Source organism: Pteropus vampyrus, unplaced genomic scaffold (assembly GCF_000151845.1).
Source record: "Pteropus vampyrus isolate Shadow unplaced genomic scaffold, Pvam_2.0 Scaffold78, whole genome shotgun sequence".
Lineage (NCBI taxonomy): Eukaryota > Metazoa > Chordata > Mammalia > Chiroptera > Pteropodidae > Pteropus > Pteropus vampyrus.
In genome coordinates, this window is record NW_011888859.1 from 5,376,875 (window position 1) to 5,397,488 (window position 20,614).

The 20,614-nt window shown below is 42.4% G+C and overlaps 1 protein-coding gene across 1 annotated transcript in view; it reads left to right on the forward strand.

Annotated features, from left to right (window-relative positions):
• ARID1B (AT-rich interaction domain 1B) overlaps window positions 1-20,614 on the forward strand; it is a 389,943-nt gene that overhangs the window by 303,924 nt on the left and 65,405 nt on the right. The window contains exons 8-9 of the mRNA XM_023532165.1: window positions 874-963; window positions 19,200-19,379. Of these exons, the coding sequence (XP_023387933.1) occupies window positions 874-963; window positions 19,200-19,379 (270 nt within the window). The remainder of the gene's footprint in view (window positions 1-873; window positions 964-19,199; window positions 19,380-20,614) is intronic.

The following is a 20,614-nucleotide window of genomic DNA, read 5'->3' on the forward strand; positions in this document are numbered from 1 at the left end:
CCTCTGATGATTCTTCCATCTCAAAATCTTGTCTCCTGCCTTCACATGACTCATTGTCTCTCTTAAAATTAATAAAATAATACATTTCTTTTTCTCTAATTCATATTCTCAGAATAAGAGCCATCAAATAACCAAGATTTCTTAAATATTTGTTATGCTAATGGAGGGATTAAAGGTTTAAAAGATATGATTCCTCTTTCAAGGAGCTTACATCATAGTTTGAAAAGACAAACTAAGCACACATTAAATAAATGGAAATCAGTAGGTGCTATTGCTTTAATAGCAGTAAAGATCAAAAGAGATGCAGAGTAGTTATTTCCTTCTTCTGTGATAATGTACACTACAGTTTATAGTCCTGTGTTTTATGTTTTTTAATGGCAGTCTTCTCATAAGTATGTTGAATCTCTGATTAATTATAAAGATTTTCTTTTGCCATCAGTTGCTATTACTACATCGAACAAATATTAACAATGAAAAATTGTGGGCCACTATGCATACCCGCCCGCTTAGAGACTGGTTTAAACTCAGCAGGATGAGTTCAGTTCATCAGTCTCGGATTTTGTTAAATGCATTGAAGAAGTGTGTGTCAGGGGATTTCAGCCGCTAATTGATTTGTCTGGGAGTTTGGGAACTCATCCAGTAAGAAATTGAACTTTTCCGGAGGTCATCTGCTAAATATGTTTATGCACGTTTCCTCTTCGTTTTCCACGTATAAAGTGAAATATGCTTTTTGAGCCACGTCCTTTTCTATGTGGGGGCCGCACCTTTTGTGATGATAAAGGTTAAATAAATGTAACTGTGTCTCGGTTTTGCACAATTGCAGTATTAACACAAAGGCTTCCCCATCCCCGCTTCCCCTCCTGTGCTTTACAGGCAGTCAGATGCCGCCCCAGCCGCCTGGGAGTCAGTCAGAGTCGAGTTCCCATCCTGCCTTGAGCCAGTCACCGATGCCACAGGAAAGAGGTTAGTCTCCCATTTTTGTCTTACCTACCTTTGTGTTTAGAGTGTATGAGGCTTTTCTGAATTTGCTTACCTATGCACGTTCTTATTAATAATCTTTCAAAGGATATTATGTTTCCTTATTAGATGAACAAAATAAACCAGAACCTACATATAACAACAAATATGGAAAAGAAGGGTGCTTTCTTGCAGATTGGGTGAAGTTTTACCAAAGCACAGTTCAAGACTCAAAGAATGTATGTGTCCACAGAGCACCATGGAGCATAGTTTCACATGACAATAGTCTTTGATATTTGACCTAGCTCTGTAAAAATGGCTATTGAGTCAGTTTGGATATTGATTCTAATGAAGTAATGTTAGAGTGTGTGTACATTTAGCTGTTTTGATCAGTTATTCATGATATTTAATATTAAAAATTTAAACGCATAGTAAGACTTTGTATTATAAAATTGTAGGAGTTTAGAACTAGAGCAGACAGTCTAGTCACCTCACTTTTCAAATAAGGAGGTTTGAGGACCACAGAGGTTCTTTACGACTTCCTCCTTCTCAGGGGCTAGTTAGTGCCAGAGCCGGAAAAAAGAACTTGGGCTTTTCCCGAAGCCCTTGAACATTCAGGTCCCACATCTGCAAACGCTTTGACCTTCAGCTCAGTTCTGCATGTTGACCCCCATGTATTATTGCCTTCGGCCTTCATTTGTTTACACCTATCTTCTCTTTCCCCCTCAGTAGTCAAGCTGCCTTCGGTGTGGTGGTGCAGCGGTTTTAATCCAGATGAGTGTAGACCAGGGTTTACAAGGCTACTGCACCATCTGGTGCTGTGCCAGGTCACGCCCCGCTGTCTGTGAGTCAGAGCTTGCCCAGCCCACCCCCACGGATGAGGCCACTTTCCTTCACTCCCCTGCCTCTCACACCCACCCAGAAGACAGAGGTCGTTAGGTTGGGAGCTGATATTTAAAGTTCTTGACTCCTAATGTTTATAATTATTTCTATGTGAGTTATGCAGATGACAATTTGCTTCTAATTAGAATTATATGGTTTTAGTTATTTTACATGTTAAAAACTCAGCATGTTATTTAGAAAGTAACACCAATGAAAAGATGGAATAACCTTATCTACACATCATTTGTGTTGAAATTAATGTTTAGTAGGAATAAAATGAAATTTTCATTTTCTAATACCTTTACATTTTTAATTTTATTGTAATTTAATGTATAGTTAATACTTAGTTCTCTCATCAAGATACTACAGTATGTTTTAATAATGCAGTAGTTGATGGTTTTCAAACTCTGGAGTGCACAAGAATCACCTAGAGAAAGTGTTAAAATAGATTGTTAGGCCGCACTCCCAGATTTCTGATTCCGTAGCTCTGAGTTGGGACACTTAAAAATCTGCATTTCTGACGAGTTCCCAGGTAGTGCTGACGCTGCCGATCCCAGGACCGGATCACACCTTGAGCAACAGTGCTCGCTAAGGATGCTGCGTTTAATGACTGCGATATGTGCACTTGTCTCCCTAAACTTCCCACTGTGCCTTCCTGTCAGTCAGTCTTGCAGCTCGCCTCCTCTCTAGTATTGCTTGTTTTGTGTTGATTCCTCACATGGCGCTGGTCATCTGAAGACGGCACAGAGTTCATGGAGAGGCGCTAGGGCCAAGCGAGGGGGAGTCCTCCCACACTCCTTTTCTGAGCCATGGTCGCACCCACACTGCCGCTGGGGCAGGAGGGTGGAGAAGGAGGGACTAAGGAAACTATCCTGCATCGAAAGCCTGCTAAGGCCAGGCCCCAAGCTGAGAGGGAGATGCTTGTTCCATTCACTCCGTACCAGCCCTGTAACTTCGTTCCCACTGGGACAGCTCTGCTGCTTTTGTAGGCATTGAAGGAGAAGAGGTACCTCATTTGAAAGTTCTACAATTCAAACCTTTAACACTGGGAAGTAAAAAGAGAAAACGCTCCCAGATCTTCCAACAAGGTCTTCCCCAACCCCTTCCAACTGATATGTTTTTAAGCAATTTGAAAATGTAGAAAACCAAATGTCAAGGATGAAATGGCAATGAGGAAACATAGTTAGACTTTTAACTTAAATGAAGGTATTTACGAGGCAAAAATCTATGGTTTTCCTCCTATGTCCCTACATGGAAACGCCTATCTTGATGTGTTTGTTATTTTTTTCCCTCTGATTATCTTTATTTATATGTAGTATGGTTTTGGTAACTGATAATGGATACATAAGACTCTGGCTAGTTATAATGACCATTACCTTCAATAGCAAATATAAATTTTATAATCTGCTAAATCCGAATTTATTTTTCTGAACATATTGCCCAACCTTTCTCTGAAAGATTATGCTGGAGACATTACATGCATGTCTTGTGTGCCTTTTGTTGGTTGGACAACCCACTGAAAAGGAAAACTTTATATTTCTGAATGACTATTAGACGATGTTTTGCCATGCATTAGTTTAATCTTAAAAATTTGGGAGCAAGAATTTTTTTTAAAAGACTTTGTTATTTGTTAAAATCTAGGAAGAAATGTTAGCTCCTAATGACATTTGATCTGATGTTTTAAGGGCAAATGACAGTCATTTTAATGCTTTAGTACAATAATAAAAACATTTTTCTTGTTTTGTTTTTTTTTCCATTATTTGTTGTGCACCAATAGTATCTACAGTGCAAAGTAGATCTAAGAAAACACTTGCTAGAAAATTCTTCAGTGTTGAGTCCCATGTTTTGAAACTTAATTTAACTTCATTTATGCCTTGACAATTGATATATCTCCCCGCAACCCCTGCCTTATTTAGGGAAGCGATGAAAGAAGCAGAGAGGAAAAAAATGGATTAATGAGTTATCGTCTTATTAAAAAAAATGTATTCATTCTCAGAAACCGTGGACCTAGATAGACAAGAACATAGCTTCAGGATCGCTAAGTGCTAAAATAACCAAATGAACAGTTCCTTTTACACTTACTTTGTTTTAATAAGAAGATGAGGATAAGAGAATGAGATTCCACAGATAAACACACTTTGTTTAATGTACCCACAGGAGATAAATTTTCTCTACTGGTAAAGAACCTAGAAATGTACTTGCTCAGAGACAACTGCACAGAGCAAGAGATGCATCCTACTTCTGTTTGGGGATGCAGTTTTCTGGTCCCCTCACCCCCAGAGCCCTCAGGGGAGATAGCAGTGCTGACCACCACCCTGGAGCCTAGGGTCCCTCCAGGCTCAGGAAGCTGAAGTCAGCTCTGCCGTCATTCTTTCCTACTCGGTCCTCGTAGCCCCAGTCAGGAAGAACATTTATGAGAGAACTGTACCCCCTGTTCAGGAGAATTTTGGAAACTTGAGCCTGTCCTAGGATCTAAACCACCCTGGCAACTGCAAGGCCGTATCCTCTTCTCAAGGTCGAGTGCAGAGTCAGTGCATTGCCCAGGTATCAGGAACAGGGCCTCTCCCGGCCCTGCGGTCCCCCTACCCCACCCCCACGCCCAGTTCAGCATCCTCGGCCGGTGGTTCTGGTGTTGCGTTTGTGGAAGGACAGCAGGCGTAAACCTCCTTCACCACATTCTACACAGGCAGAAAAAACAGTTTCTGTAGTTTTATGTTTTCTATAAAAGATATGTTCAAGTAAATATGGATATGGCCATCATAGGTTGTTTAAAAAAAAAAAAAAACAAGGAAGCACTTTAAATATTAATGACTTCTTTATTCTTACGTAGTGTTGTCTCTATATTTGCATGTGCTTTCCAATCTAAAGCTTGATTTAGTACTCTCCTGTTTGCAGTTTATATGGTGCTGGAACTTCTTACTAATTAACGTTCAAATTCTGTGGGTTTAACTTCTTCATTACTGATATCTTTAAAAGTAAAAAGATAAAATTTCAATTTAGTATTCTGTAACCCGTTTGCCATTGGTTTTTATTTTAAACATCCTTCTCTATAAACCTCATATAACAACGTACTGAATTGCTATTAAAGCATCTCACCAAAAAAATGAAGTAGTATATATTATGCTACCTAATCTTTGGAAGAACACTGAAGATAATCCTAAAATGCTGTAGTAAATTTTACAAGAAAATTGTAGCTAACAAGTTTAGGTTAGCGTTATCTTTATTTCTTAATTTTTAACATGTATATCTTAAAATGTGAAAAGAGCTATAGGAAATGGCTTATGTTTGTGTTGTTCTGTTTTCCAAGAGGGCTTGGAGGGAATACGGGATAGTCATCTGAGTAGATAAGTAAGTATAATTATTATTAACATCAAAATGATCACATTTTTAACCCCTGTAAAACGTTAAGCTTAATGAAACTAGCAAATGCCCTTCTAGTTTATTGGATTAGCAATTAGGTGAAAACGTTTCAAGAAGGCTTATTTATTCGGACAGATGTAGAGAGGTCAGAATTAATTTTTTGAAAACCTTTTAATTGAATTCCCTTTTAATTTTCACAGTGGTGTCTAGTTAAATATTCATGTTAATGCCGGCTGGTGGTTTTCTGAAGGTCTGAACTAGATCTGGATTCTCAAATTCAACATAGATTATTTAACCCTTTTCATCTAGTGTGCCAGCAGGGACTTCCTTAGCGTAATCCCATAGTATTTGAATAATTAGAAGGTAGTAATGAGGATTTAATTAGTCCTTGAGATATGCTGAAAGCGGAGCCACTAAGAACTCTCCCTTTTGGACGTGGATCGCAAACGGCATCGATGCTGCTGCATGACTGTGATGTGCTAGAAATGTGTTCTGTTGCTGGAGGCAGTTCTTTGGCTCCCCTCTGTGACCGTCAGATCTGTACAGAAGGTATCCTGGGTGAAATCTTCCAAAATTATTGAATAGCACCCCACCCCAGCCTCAGTCCTCGTCCACCTACTCAGCCACCTTTTGTTTTTTCACTTTCTCTCTCCTCCTGTTTAAACAAAGTTGTGTAAGTGTGTGGGCTTATTGTACCGGATTGAGAACTGGTTTTTACTGTATCAGTGGTACCAAAATGAGACAAGCCAGATGAGTCGAGTATTTACTCTGTGGTTACAGGACGAGGGAAGAAAAATCAGAACATTTTATAGTTTTATACATCTCAAGTTTTTAAACCAAACTTAGTTCTTGACAGCTGTTTGTCAGAAGGATGATAAAATTCTTATGTTTGGAATATGATCTTCACAGTGATTTTTATCAGTAGCTCCACTTTTATAAGTGTAAATAGTAACCTCCAGAAAAAGTGTGTAGCAGGTGGAGTGGGGTCAGGCATGTAGAGGGGGTGTGTGTGTGTGCGCGCGTGCGCGCGTGTGCGTGTGCACGTGCATGTGCACGCGCTACAATGAAAAGGTAAATCGGGATTTCTGTACTTCAAAAGTCTAAGGTTTCAAACTTAAATGTGTTATGTAGATCGATCGACTAGACTATGTCTTCGTCATTCTCACGTTTTTTTCTTCTATTAATCCCAAATGTTAACTGCCTTGGTATAATTTTTTCCCACTCTTTAGTGTTGTGTTTTATCTTCTTTTCAAAGTCTGAATAGAATTCTTCATCAAATTTCTAGGCATTTTATTTGCTTAGGGCAAATCTTTCTCTTGGTTTTTAATGCCAAGGGCAAAGAAAAATGATCTCTCAAAATAAATCCAGGGTCTTGCTATAAATTAAACTGAGCCCGTGGGGGCTGGAACTGAGCCTTGTTTATGCTCTGCCCCCCGTGTTTACAACAGACCTTGTGTATAATTGACGTGCAACAAAAATTGGGCTGGACAATGGAAAATAATTCAGCCCTCACACCCGTTCAGAAGTTTCAAATCTCTTTAGAGCACAGAGCAACCAAAGAATAAAATACTTCCTGTTCTCAGATTAAGAAGGCTTGCCAATATTAATAAATCTTCCGATTTCACCATGTAGGCCATTCGCTGTGGTGCAGCGTCTCTCTCTCTGGAAACACTGCAGGCATTTTGATCTTGTACCAGATTAAAGATGCCGCTTCTGCCCGCCATTCTTCTCAGCCATGTTTCTACGGTCGTGCAGATACCACGTCAGTCCGTGCTGGAGTCCTCACACCTGGAACCTGGCACCAAATGAGTTGTCCAGAGGCCACTTCGCCTACCCCCGGCCCCTGCCACAACCAGGCTGTTTATAACCCAGGAATATTTAGGTGAAAATAAGTAAGATTTTTAAAAAGTTTTTAAGGCTACTAGCTGGCTTCATAGTGATATTTATTTACACCAAAAATTTGTTTTGAAATTTTAAAAATTATTTTTGGATGTCTTAATTGACCTAACTCTGTAATTGTCAAGAACAGATTACATTAGTACAGAAATGAACAGGATCATCAAGACGATTGTTAAGGAGTTAAAATTAGGATTTAACATTGTTTTTTTCTGTTTTTTGCAAACTACAAAAACTAGTTTCTCTTTCTGTTGGATTCTCTCAGTTTTAAGTATGACAGTAAATCTGCAGATGCGGAAATGTTTCATAGGGTGTCTGGTTATCAAAAAGTGTTCTCTTAATCTACTTCCTAATTACCTTTGTATATAAAGGTGTCCTCATTTATATTGTAAGCATACTAAACGTAAAATGATGCCGCCTTTCAGCACGAGGGTATTGTCAAAAGGGCAAATATATCACTTTCCTCACGTGTTGCTGTGTAAGTGTAGCAGATCAACGTGTTAAGGCATTAATGAGTCAACCCCCACCCCCAGATGCAATTAATTTAGCCTCTGCTCTTAATTGAGGATCTCTTTTTTATAATCCATAACAGACGACAGTGAACTCAAATGGGAACTTTTATACAAGAGAGAATATCTAGAAAGCTGTTTCTAATTTCTTCAGCCTCAACTCTGGGCTGGATTGTGGACCAAGCCAAAGCTAGTTAGTAATGAAGGAGATAACAGTATAGGACTTGTATTAACGTTATCATTAAATTACTTGGTCTACTGTCCGAAGATACATTCACCAAAAAGCTGGGAAAACAAGTACCACCTACAGTAAGAGTCAGTTTGTATTCATTAAAGAATCAGTCTGAATTTTAGAATATTTTAGAGGAATCATAGTTTTATTAGTTTTGCTGTATGCAATATTTTCTGAATTGCCAATTTAGGCTTATTTTTAATCATTGACACTCATTTGTAATTGGCTCATTATTCTTCAGTGACAGTGTTTGAGAACATCTAGGTCTTAGGTACATTCGACAGTGTGCCATGCGAGCACTCATAACAGCATGCTTTCTCCTGTGCCGTTGGGTCGAATCTCAGTGAAAGACCACTGTCTGCCTCGTTTCCCCAGCCAGAAAGCTGGAGACATCGACACCTTTTTCTCCCCCATCTGCCCCACACTGTCATCACAGTCTGTGAACTCTATCCCTGTGACATTTTCCACTGTCACCTCCCTAACCAGGGCCACTTAAGTTCCTTCCGCAACCTCCCAGCTGTTCTTCCTATGTCCACTTTGCCCCTTTCAGTCCACTTTCCATGCTGCATCCTGATGGTCTTTCCAGAAAAACGATGAGATCGTGGCATTCCCTTCGTAAAAGCTTCCCAGAGCTTCCCTTTGCCATTGGAGAAACTCTGGATCCTCCTAGGGGGGTCTTTAAATACACTCTTCTCTCCAGCTCTTTCGCCAGCACATCTCCACTCCATGTCCACCCCAGCGCGGAGTCCCCTTGCCTATCTGTACTAATCTTTCATGTCCTCGGTCGCCTGCCTCCTGCTGCGTCCTTGAGTCTTGTTTGCTGAGGGAACAGTTGAATAAAGCGTTACCTGTCACAGCGCCGCCCCACGGGCCAGGCACCCCCACCCGCATACAGTCTGACGGGGCTCGGGACCCACCGCTGGGGTTAACAGTTGGGCTTTCTCAGTGACTAGAGCAAGTAAGGGCACGGACCATGTGGCCTTGCTCAGTCTCATAGCTCCAGTGCCTCATGTAAGTACATGCTTTTTCTCATTTTAATCTTCACGGAGTTTGGAACCAAAAAATCTGGGTTTAGGTACCAGCTTTACCACTAACTAGTGTTGTGACCTCGGACAATTAATTAAATCTCCTGCTTCCTTGCATGCAAAATGAGGATCAGAGTGTCCCATGGATTCGTGGCATGGATCAAATGCATCCTGAATCCAGAAGTTATAAATTGCAAAGCACTGTGCAAATATTAATAAGAAACATAAGCATCAGACACAGATGACTCAAGTGGGACCTGGGTCGAAGAAGGCCTTGAAAACTAGTTTCTTTGCTTCTCCTCGCACATAGCAACATACATACAACTGTCCTTGCCGTCAGCACTGAAACAGACGTTTGCAGCTAAAACTCAAAAGATCTGTGTAAGGAAAGGCCAGATATTGTCCCCATCTGCCATCTGGGCAATCAGTCTGATCTCTCCCCTGACTCTAATTTTCCCATTGATAGATGATGTCACTGGCTTTTGTGGGGGTGGATGGGGAGAACGTAGATGCTGTCGTCTTTGCCTTCAAATGAAGGGTGCTGTCGTGACGAGGAGGGAAAAGGGAGCGATGCTGCCAGGTAACCTGATTGCACACCTGGGAGGACACTGGCGGTCCCGGGGTACAGCCTTGGACGGATCATCAGTTTGTCTTCCTCAGAGCAGTTCATGTTGTGAAGAGACACAGGCAGGCAAATAAACACTAGAGATATTAAAATGTAACAAGAATATTCTGTAAAATCTATTTTTCTCTCAAAATGGGAATCTGACACCTATTTGTGATGAGAAATCACCCTGCCCGACTTTGAAATTGGAGACTCTCTGCTTAGGTGGTACCGCGTGTGACCATGATTTCACACATGTGGAGAAACATCTTTTATTGAACTGGCTCGAAGAAACAAGGCAGTTACTCCGTGGATTTTTAACAGATGCCAACATGAAAGTAGATTGTCCATGTGCCAGGGGAAAAGCATGCCCTGCTTCTCGGCGGCTCGCGGAACCTGGGGTATTTCGTGGGTGTCCTGACGGTGCTGGAGCTCTCTGCCAGCTGCAGAGGCCCCTCTGATGGAGAAGTCGCCTTTTCCTGTGGTTGCTTCTCTGCCCTCTTGCCCTTCCGCGTGCGCTCGGGCGTTCTCGCTCGCTCTCCCTGTTTTCTCGTTCATGGGTAGATGAGCTATGGCTTGGACTTTGTGCTTAACTCTCTTTTTCCAGCAAAAGTTAAAGTCTCTAGTGCTTATGTTGCAGAATTTGTCGTCTTGCATGGAAGAGAGAAAGGATACACAGTTGGAGGCTAAGGTCCATGTTAAAATGCCTTCCAGTTTAATTTTCTGCACCGTCCCATTTTCATTTCTTATTTATTTGACTTTCTAAATGAGTTTCCTACTATCCCTTCAACTTAGGGATGCATTTTCATTGGCTGCTTCTTAAATCCATCAGTGACGTTTGGGAGCTGTGACAGCCTGTCATTGCCCATTTGGCTACAAAGAGCTTTCCTTTCTATTTTTAGGTAGATCATCCCTCCAAATAGGCCTTGAGGCCTAAGTTTGCTTTTCAATTAAATATAATTTCATTCTATTTTTGAGAATTTTTGGAGTACTTCTAAAGATAAATTCTGTCTTGCCTAGTAAAGAGTTTTTCCTCTTTCCTCCTGCATAAAAACATTCTGTTCATTTCATCTCTTATATGGAAAATATGATGTGTATTATGACTACATAAATCAATTGCTTTAAAATTTTTTGATCTGCTAAGGTTTAGTAATACTGGAGCTGTCTTTTCTGTAATATTTTTCTTTTTTATAAGTAAGAGAATCTTATATCATGTTTTTTAACTCAAGAAATTACCTACTTAATAAACCACAAATAGTACAATGCTGAAAAAAATATTTGAAAGTTCCTAAAAAATCACTTATTTAACAATAATATAAACATTTTAGAAGTGCTTATTCTCTATTATGCCAGTTTTCCAAGATAGCAGTGAAGAGAATTTTTAAAAATTGAGCAGTGAAAAATGTGTCATTGGCTTAGTCTTTAACATCGGTCTCTATGATAGAGACTGAAGTCATACTCTCCCTAGACTTGACATAACGTGACTTACAGTGCCATGTAGTAAGACTAGGTTGTTAGGAATTTTCCATTGATACCAATATAAATATCCATAGAAGGATCCTAAAGAAAATCCTAAACTTGCAGACTGACTCCAAGTAGGATCTGGCCTTTAGCTATTGGATATGTGGGCAAGAGCATTCAAAGGAGTATCAGATTGTAATTAAACATCTGAATTAATGATGTGCCTTTGGAATAAGCTTTAGTGCAGGTTTTTAGTGTCCTAGGTGGTAGAAACAAGCCTGGCTGAGATGGGCTTTTATCACTTGTCTCCAGAGCTCCGTGACAAGCCCCCAGCAGAAGACCAGGACTCCAGACCAGAACGCCTCTCTCCTAGGCCAAGGTCTGAGTGTTTTTCTTTGTAGCTAGGAAGAGACGAGTCTCATTTCAGACTCTGGTTCCCTTTAAACCCCGCGAAATGAAACCTGATGTAATGCTTCATCCACTGCGTGAGTGTTTGCCAGGCTGGTTGTTGTCACAGCTGCCTGCAGTCTACTGGTCAACAAGTCGCCCTTGCTCTTCACATTGAGTCTATTCGTGCACTGACGGGAATCCTGATTTCTCCCTCCTTTTCCTCCCTCTCGCCCTCTCTCGTTTTTAATAGGCGAACTCCGGGGAGTCTGCCAGATCAGGAAGGATGTACACTGAGCCTTGTACCACTCAGAGCTAATCAGCCCTGTAGTTGTTGGGTGTGTGGCCCGAATCCGACAAGCTTAGCTGTTCTGAGCCAAATAACATGGCCGGCCAATTGTTTCTGGAACTAGCTGTCTGGAAAAGGACACTAGTTTCTAGAGAGTCCTCTGAGTGAGGAAAGCCACCCATCAGCTTTAACTGGCTGTGGTGGAGGAGGCGAGGATGGTGCAGGCAGGCCCAGCACCGTGACCCGGCTGGGAGCTGCCTAGGGAAGGGCGTCGGCCGTGGCCTCGTCACCTCAGTGAATTAACCATAGCTGAAGGACTCGCAGCCCTTTCTGCCTTTTCTGTGGTGATTGGTTTGCAGGAGACCCTGGTTAGGGAGGCTAGTTTGGAAACTTGGAGTCATTCTGACAGGAAGTAAGTGGTGGGTTATGTGAAAAACAGTATGAGTACTAACAGCTATCACTGACTGAGCCCCTACTGAGCTGTATGCTTCACGTGACATTTTCTTGTTTAACCTTATGAGGTAAGCTCAGTTACCATCCACATTTTTCAGAAAAGGTGACTTAGGCTTGACTATTAATTTGTCTGAAGTCACCTAACTCTGAGTGGTGAAGCCAAAATTTGAATTTGCAGTGACAGGGGAGATGGACAGAGCAGATGCATTTGGCAGATATTTAGGTGGTAGAAATGACCGTGTTTCTGGCCTGTGAGTGGTTCCTCCTTGAAGAGCCGCCTTCCCCTGGAAACGATTCTTCAAGTGTGAGGTAAAACAAGGAGCCCAGGGGTCACACTATTACATTGTTTCCATAAAGTAAAAGGAAATGAGCACTGAACCGAGATGCCTTCTTATTCCTTAACAGCATGTGTCTGTTTCCAGCTCCGACCAGACACTTTCTTGGTCCTGAGGAGACAGATGGGCGGAGACGGTTAAAGCCTCGCTGCTCGCAGCCCGCAGGGGAGGGTGGCTCCAGCAGATAACGAGAGCAGTGCTCCGCCAACACGCGTGGCGCTTCCCAGCACATGCGTGTCTGCCTTTCTGGAAGGCCGGGGAATGCTGTGAAAGGTAGCAGGAGGCAGAGCCTTGAGGGAAGGGAGCACATCAGTTAAATGGCGGTGAGTGGCCACCTGGGCACCCCATGGACACAGCATGTTCAGCAGAGGACACAGTCTAACGTGTTTTCAGGCTGTGCCTCCCACTAATGGGGTTAGTTAATTGGGAATAAAAGGTAAAATATCAGGGTGCATTGCACATAATGGTAGAGATCGTTTTGTGAAACATACAGTGCGTGTGTGAATAGTGCACGTGAATATATAAACACGTACATATGTTCACATGTACACATTGAATCATGACAGGAAATAGAGTTCTTAACTATGGATTGTGGTTTAAAATGTTCGAAAGTCACCTCAGCAAGTTAACCTCCGTGAGCCTCAATGTCTTCATAGTTATTTTGAAACTTAGATGAGCTGATAATGAACGAAGCTATTAGCAGGTGATACATACTCATTAAATGTCAGTTGTCGTTAGACCAGCGGGCAGCACGTTGCCTGGAACATGAGAGGTAGTCAATAAAGTTTAAGTGAATGGATGTGCAGAGACTTGCGGGTCTAAAGCGACCTGGTGGCTGCACTCAGACACTCCAAAGTGTCTGAGTGACGGACACACAGTGGGTACGCCATGACGGGGCTGGAGAAATAGGCTGGGCCAAGTTTTGAAAAGACCTGTGTGCTGGGCTAATCAGCCTGAACGTCAGTCGAGAGTCAGTGACTAGTTCTTGAGCAAGCATGGCTGACACATCCCTGGAGATGAGAAAGGACGGGATTCAGAGCATAAAGGGAAGGCACTGGCCTTGCGTGTGAAGATTTTCTTCCCTCTTGCGAAGGAGGAAAATCCCTAAGGATGGGGCATGGCCTTAGGTGTTTGTGGGTGAGAGGTCACACTACATTTTCCTGTTGCTTGTCGACATTTAGCATCTGGGCCAGGGGAGGCCTTCAGGAAAGGGGTAACGTGTTAAACTAAACTTTGAAAACTGCTGACCACGTGGAAGGGTGCCCCAGTGACGGCTAGGGTTTAGGCCAGTGCAGGAACTTTAGCTTCCAGGGGTACACGCTGTGACATCCACTTTGCTAGTCAGACGTATTTGTGTCTCTGCTGGATCTCAGAAGCTGTCTAGTTAAGAGTTGCCGGGTCATCCCCCACATCGTTGCGGTCTCAGCTCAGGTCAGACTCCATCAAGGAAACGTGCTCGTCGCCGGTCTGAATCGGGCCCTAACTCCCTCGTGGCCCCTGGACCGTAGTTTTCTGGTGCTCATCACGTATTGCTTTCAGGTGCTTGTTGGATGTCTGCCTCCCATGGGAATTAACTCCACAAGGGCAGACGCGATTCGTCTCCTGGTTTCTGTTTTCTCAGCCTCTGGCACGTGCCCGGCACCTGGCTCAGTGCTGTGTAATTTTAGTTTATCATTTTTTCCTGTTGATAGGCGTTCGTTTCTACTCAACTAAATTTCAGTTCTTCGAGGACAAGGATCGCATCTTTTCCTTTTTCTGAATGCTCTCTAATTCTTACCACAGTTCCATGAGAGCCAGAGTAAAATTGGGGCATGCTGGCAGCTTTGTGTAACATTATCGTGGATTGAATTACTGTATGATAGCTTAGATCGGAACTCACACAGTGAATGACGGGCTCGTGGCAAAGTAGCGTTGCCTTTGTATAGATTTTCATGGTGTTTTCCAGCTTAGAAAAGCACTTTGCATGTGTGTTTCTTATCTTACTCTCAAAACGATCTTACAAGCCAGGACAGGAAGGGCATTCACTCTTTCGTACAAGAAACCTGTGAGTCTCCACGGCACCGCATTCCAGCTGTGTCTGTGTTTTTTCCTGTTACCTTTTCTCTGAGAATGTAGCTTTTGTTCTCTCTTTTTTCCCTAAAGGGAATCTCTGATTTTTCATATCTTCATTTGGAATGTGTTAGTGCAAATGTTCGTGACATATACACAGGTAATGAAGGACTCGAAAATAGTGCATCTACTTGTACTTTCAATGGATTAGTGTTATGAATAAAGTATATAAATCACATTTTCATGTATATAAACCTTAGAGTTTCTAAGAATTTTTTTGGGTAAGTCCTTATATATAATGTAAATTGTAATTATCAAATCAGTGCTTTTTTCCAAAGTTTGAATTTCTCATGTTAGCTGTTTACTTAGAGCACATAATTCCATGATACAAAGAATACTCCTAAATAAATATACATGGAAATTACAGACCCAAATTAGAATTTTCCTAGAGAAAAAAAAAGTTTAAGCCAGAGTCATGGAGAGTTAGAGTCGAAAGTAGCATGTCTTCCCTCTCCCCGGGGATCAGGTGAGGGAACCGAGGCTGACAGGTGACGTCGGTCGCTGTTTCTCACAGCAAACCCTGACGGTTGGCGCCCGCTCCTCAGCTCCGTGCCCTCGCTGTCGACGGCGAGCTGCCTCTCTTCCTTTTTTTTTTTGAATGTAAAATAATAGTAATAGCTAATAATCCTTGGAAGCGTCCTGTGTGCCAGGCGCTGCTGTACTTGTTGACAAGTGCTACCTCATTTACCGTGACCCTCTGGGTGGGCACACCTGTCCCCATTTTACAGCTGAGCAAACAAAAATAGACATGCAGAGGTTGTGTTTGTTTGTTTGTCTGTTTGTTTGTTTGTTTGCTTTTAGGATGAAAAGTAGAAATACTTCTTTTTAAGCTAATTCTATCTTATGACTTTACATCAGTTTGTCTAGATTATGATGATATTCAATAAGCTTTTAAAAATATGGTTATATCCATAATGGATGCCTTTTAGTGGGATTACTGCTGGCATTTAATTGATTATATACTCTGCATCACTTTACCTACCTCCTAACTGGTTTTCTAACTTTTAGCCCTAGTGTCTTTCGATCTTTTCTACATGCTGCGTGTTACAGTAGAGTTAGCTTTCCAAAATGCAAGTCAGATTGTATCGCTTTCCTGCCAAGACAGTCTGTGGCCCACGCCAGTGTTAATCAGACTGAAAGAGCTAATTTCCATGGGATCACAGATACAGGCACTTCAGTGAGCCTTACAGCTATCTGGTAATAGGAGCTGTGTCTGTGGGATGAAGTGCCTCACAGTTAAGACATAGAGTCACCAACAGAAAAATGGGCAAATGGTATCAACGGTTCTAGAAAATGAAATTAAAAACAGCCATTAAATAAAATGTTCAGTCTTATTCCTGATAAGGGAAATACAGAATGAAACATAAATTATAAAATGTCTCTGAACAGACACATAAAAGAAACCACTTGCCTTTGGCGAGGGGAACTCTTGTAGGACATGAGGTTACACAGTTTTAACCTCTTGGAATTTATACACATGTGAGCACAGGAGTACACAGATTCTACATGTTTAAATAAAAACAAATGTAGGAATACAAACGAGCTTGTTCATTCTAGCTGGAAACAGCATCTGAAGGTGTGGGGTATTCAGACAACTTTTAAACCAGAAATTGTCATCAGAATCTCTTCTGTATATCACATTGCAGATTACAGAACACTTTCACATGCTGTCTCAGTTGACCTTATAGCAACCTCACCCTCATTTCAAGATGAAGAAACTGAGGCTTAGATAAATTAAATTATGATTTGCCTAAGGTTACACAGCTAATTTGATCAATTACACTGCAGTATATTTACATATCTGTTTTTCCTACTAGATTCTGAACTAGTGATACAAACAAGACTGTAATCTAGGTCTTCTATTCCCAGTTGGCTGCTATTAGATAATTGTAGCTCAGAAAAGAGGGAAATTATGTCACCTTCATTGTCTTGGGGAATATCTGGAAAAGGGTATATCTAACTGAAAATATACAACAAGATTTAAGGAAGGTCCTGTAAGTGGTGCCATTGTAAAAGCATGCAGAGAAAAAAATGAGCTTTCCAATTTCAGTTTCTATGGAAGGAGCTAGATTCCATAGCCCATATAACCTTGTCCCTACGATGTGGAATTTGATCCTGTGACACATTCCATTTGAATTAGCTTTTAGCATTCCACATCTTCTGGAGCCTTTTCACATACTTGACTTTCTGCAAAGTGCCGGTGATCAGTGAGCTAGTTCCAGTGGAGCATGGCGTGTATTTTTAAGGACCGATAAATAGAAATAAAGAATAAGTTGCCCGAGCAAGAATCTTAGAATTCATTTGAACAAACCTTAAGCATGTACTAAGTGTCCCAGAGGCAACAATAACTTAAGAACATACTATATCATCAGAGGTTCTAAAGCCTTCAGCACGGACACTTTCATGGTCGAAGTGAAATTTCATGCTGATTAAAGGACCTGTATTTTCCTTAGCTAATGAAGAAGAAAGCAATCATCCTCTGAAAGAAAGAAAAACCCACACAATCTTTATGAAATTGAAACATGTTTTTTATTAAACAGGACTCCATATAAAACTCTTGAGAATTTTATAGTAAAGCTTAGATAAATATTTCATGTAACATCTTAAGATGCAATCATTTATAGTAATTTTAGTGCTCTGATTTCTGTTTGTTTTTAGATTTGAAAAAGCAAACATTTTCTACGCTGATTTATATCTGGAAGCTGCCAATTGAGCCCAATTTCATAAGGCTTATCTTTATAAATAAATGAAATAGGATAATAAGGAACAGCTCTGTGTACTTTTACTTCATGTCTATCTCTTTAGACAGAAGCAGTGTTTGAAGACCTTTTTTTTTTTCTTTCCAAGATGTAAACCACAGCCTTCGTGAATGCCCTGTCCCCTTTAACCCCCTAAGTTTAAGCTGACCTTGTCCAGGCACCTTCTTGCCCTCCCGCTTCCTCAGTGGGCTCCCTCTGGAAGACTTTGCTCTAGGTTCTCCGCCGGAGCAGGCAGAAACGTGCCGCTCTCGGCACCCTCCAGCGCCCTGGAGCCTTCACCTGACACACGGGAACTCCCCCCAGCCAAACTCCTGGGCTCCTGGAGCTGTTTTTCAGACTGCCCTTTGTTAGTGTGCCAGCTCGATGGTGTTAGCTTTTTCTTAGATACATGTCTTGATTTGGTGTACGCTTTAAATGAGTATTTCATAGCTAATTCTGCCTACTTCCTTATATTTTGACGTATCAAAGTAGTTTTTGATACCATGTGCCAAACTCTCTGCTAGGCACTTAGGATGCAGCCATGAGCACAGATAGGACCTTTGCCATCACGAGACTTAGAGACTTAGAAATGATACGTGAGCCAAAAATACAATAAGGTGATGACAGGTTATGAAAAGTGCTGTGAAGAAAAATGGGTGAGGAACAGTGGGAGGCGGGGGCGCTGCGGCCTGCTGGGCGGTGGGACGGGGCGGCCCGGGGGCGAGCAGGAGCTGCAGGTGCACGAGCGGGGAGGAAGAGGCAGCGGGGGGGGGCAGCGCTGCGCCGGGGGAGCGAGCTTGGTGTTATCTTCCAGGAGCTCTCAGGAGGCCAGGTAGTGAGGAGGAGGGAAAACAAACATAGGAAATGGGGTCACAGTGAGAAGGGCAGCGCCATACCGCAGATGACCTCAGACGTCATACGGTCAGGTGTCAGGTGCTGGCATTTTATTCCCAGGATGAGCGGGAAGCCTCGAAGGGTTTTATGCAAAGGAAAGATGTGTTCTAATTTCTTTTTATATTTCTTAAAGATAATTCTGGCAGCTTTGTGAAAAGTAAACCAAAAGGAGCAAAATGGCGGGTGAGGCAGAGAGAGAGATGAGTTAGACCATGGCGGTGTGCGGGAAGGGGAGATGGTAGCCGGGGCTTTTGTAGACGCGAAAATGGAGACACGTTTCCGAGCCAGAGGCAACAGCGTGTTCTGATGCGCTGACCGGACACACAGGAAATGAGGAATCATGGGTGTCAGATGTTTTCTGACGTGAGCATTGGGGTGAGTGATGGTGTCACTGGTGGAGACGGGCAGACAGTGGGCGGAACGGGTTTACGAGGGGAGGTCGCGTTCTGTTTTGGAACAGTAGGATGCACGGCACACCTGCCATTGTTCGCCGTTTACCTGTAAGGGAGGGGATGAATCCACGACTCATAGGTTTGCAGCCGCGTTTAGGCCTCAAGGGGAACCATTATTGTTCCAGGAGTCAGAGGGGAGAGAGCAGTTATGTGGAGGAGAAAACCGGGGTTGGCCCGGGCTTGGGAGAGGGGCGGGACATTTGAGTGACAGATGTGCATCCCAGACGTCAGGAAGTGAGCAAAGCACACTCTGAGGGGGCGTGCAGGGCATGTCCATCCTGGCAGTACTGGAGGGCTTGTGGCAAGGGGCTTCTAGCCCTCACTGTTGCTTTCTGTGGGGACCTCGTCTCTAAGGTTACTTACTTTTTCTCCCTCTTCTTTTTTCCGTAGTTCAAGTCCACGACCCACTGGATTCCCAGGAACCCTCTAATAAGTTCAGGGTTGGGACCTGGTAGCCCTAGGGGCTCTCTGAACCCTGCACACTGGGTCTGACGTGTCTGTAGGTGCTTCCTTGGGGAATCTCACAGCCCTAGCCTTCTCCCTACCCACCTTCCACACACTTCCGTGCCCATTTTTGTCACCTGCATTTATATATTTCCATTTATTTCTCACTTAGGTTTTATGACAGGCACACAAAGAAACCCTCAGATGTCTCAGTATGGACCTCAACAGACAGGACCATCCATGTCGCCTCATCCTTCTCCCGGAGGTCAGATGCATTCTGGAATCAGTAGCTTTCAGCAGAGTAACTCAAGTGGGACTTACGGTCCACAGATGAGCCAGTATGGACCACAAGGTAAAAGAGAAAAAAAAAGTTTTTTCCAAAATGCATTGCAATAGGTTGTAGAAATTTTAATATGTTAGTCTTTCAAGATCTTAGTATTGTAAACATCTTTTAAGATCCCTTTATTTGTTACCTGACAGATTTGGGAGGTAAATGCAAACCCACAGTCCTTTAGTTGCCCATAACGATGAGGAGACTAATTATAGCAAGTGTTCATTAGGTATTCATGGATCAGACACTGCGGTGAGTGCTCTTCATTCGTGTTATTGATAAAGAAGCAAAATCCTTGGTTCTATAATACAGTTCTAAACGCTTGTTGAGGAAAAGACACAAGCCTTGGCCTCAAAAGGTTTCTTATTTAAAACTTGAATTTCATTGTGTTGAATTCTGATTTTTTTCCCCCTCCCCCTCCTTAATTATCTTTACGATAACATACTAACTATTCAGAAGGCTGTCATCTTGTTAAGTCTTCTCCCAGTTTGTCTCCAAAGAGCTAAATCAGGTAAATAGTAGTTCTGACTTTCCCAGTCCTTACCAATCTTACTCTTAGAAGACCAGACGAAGCCTGAAATGGACACATCTTTCAAAGAGGAAAATAAGGCAAGAATAGAAAAATAAGTGGAACTAGCCCAAAATGCACTGTCTACATTCTAGAAGACGATGTATGTTGTTATATACGTGTAGAATCCTTTTATCAAGGTTTTTAACCTGATATATACAGATTTTTTTTTTGTAAGTCACTTTTGGCAACAAGGCGTTTGCATTTAGCACCTTCTTTATATTTTGTTTCTTTAAATTAGACATTAATGGATAATTTAGAGAGAATGAGATAACCTGGCGCGATTCCCAGAGTTTCCTCACTTCTGAAAATACCAGGAATATTCCAAGTGAAAATGATGAATTCCCGCTAGGAAACTGTAGTAAAACGTTACCACCTCCACAGGAGTCGGGTCTGCCATGCTGAGGCCTGGTTTCTTCCTAGAGGCCTTTGCCTGGGTTTGACACCCGCCCCCGTCGAGGCGCCGGAAGCCTCTGCCGCCCCTGAGCGCGTGCGTGTGAGGCCGGAGCGCTGCAGGCCCAGGCTTCTTCCCTGGCGCTTCTCAGGAGGCCTCGCCCGCTGTTTCATGATACTCCACAGTCTGCACCTGAGTGTTCTCGCTGTCTAAAGATCTCTTTCCAAAGGGACGTCAGCCCCTTCAGTGCTAGCGGCGTGCAGCATCACTTCCTTGCCGTACACGGCTTTGTTG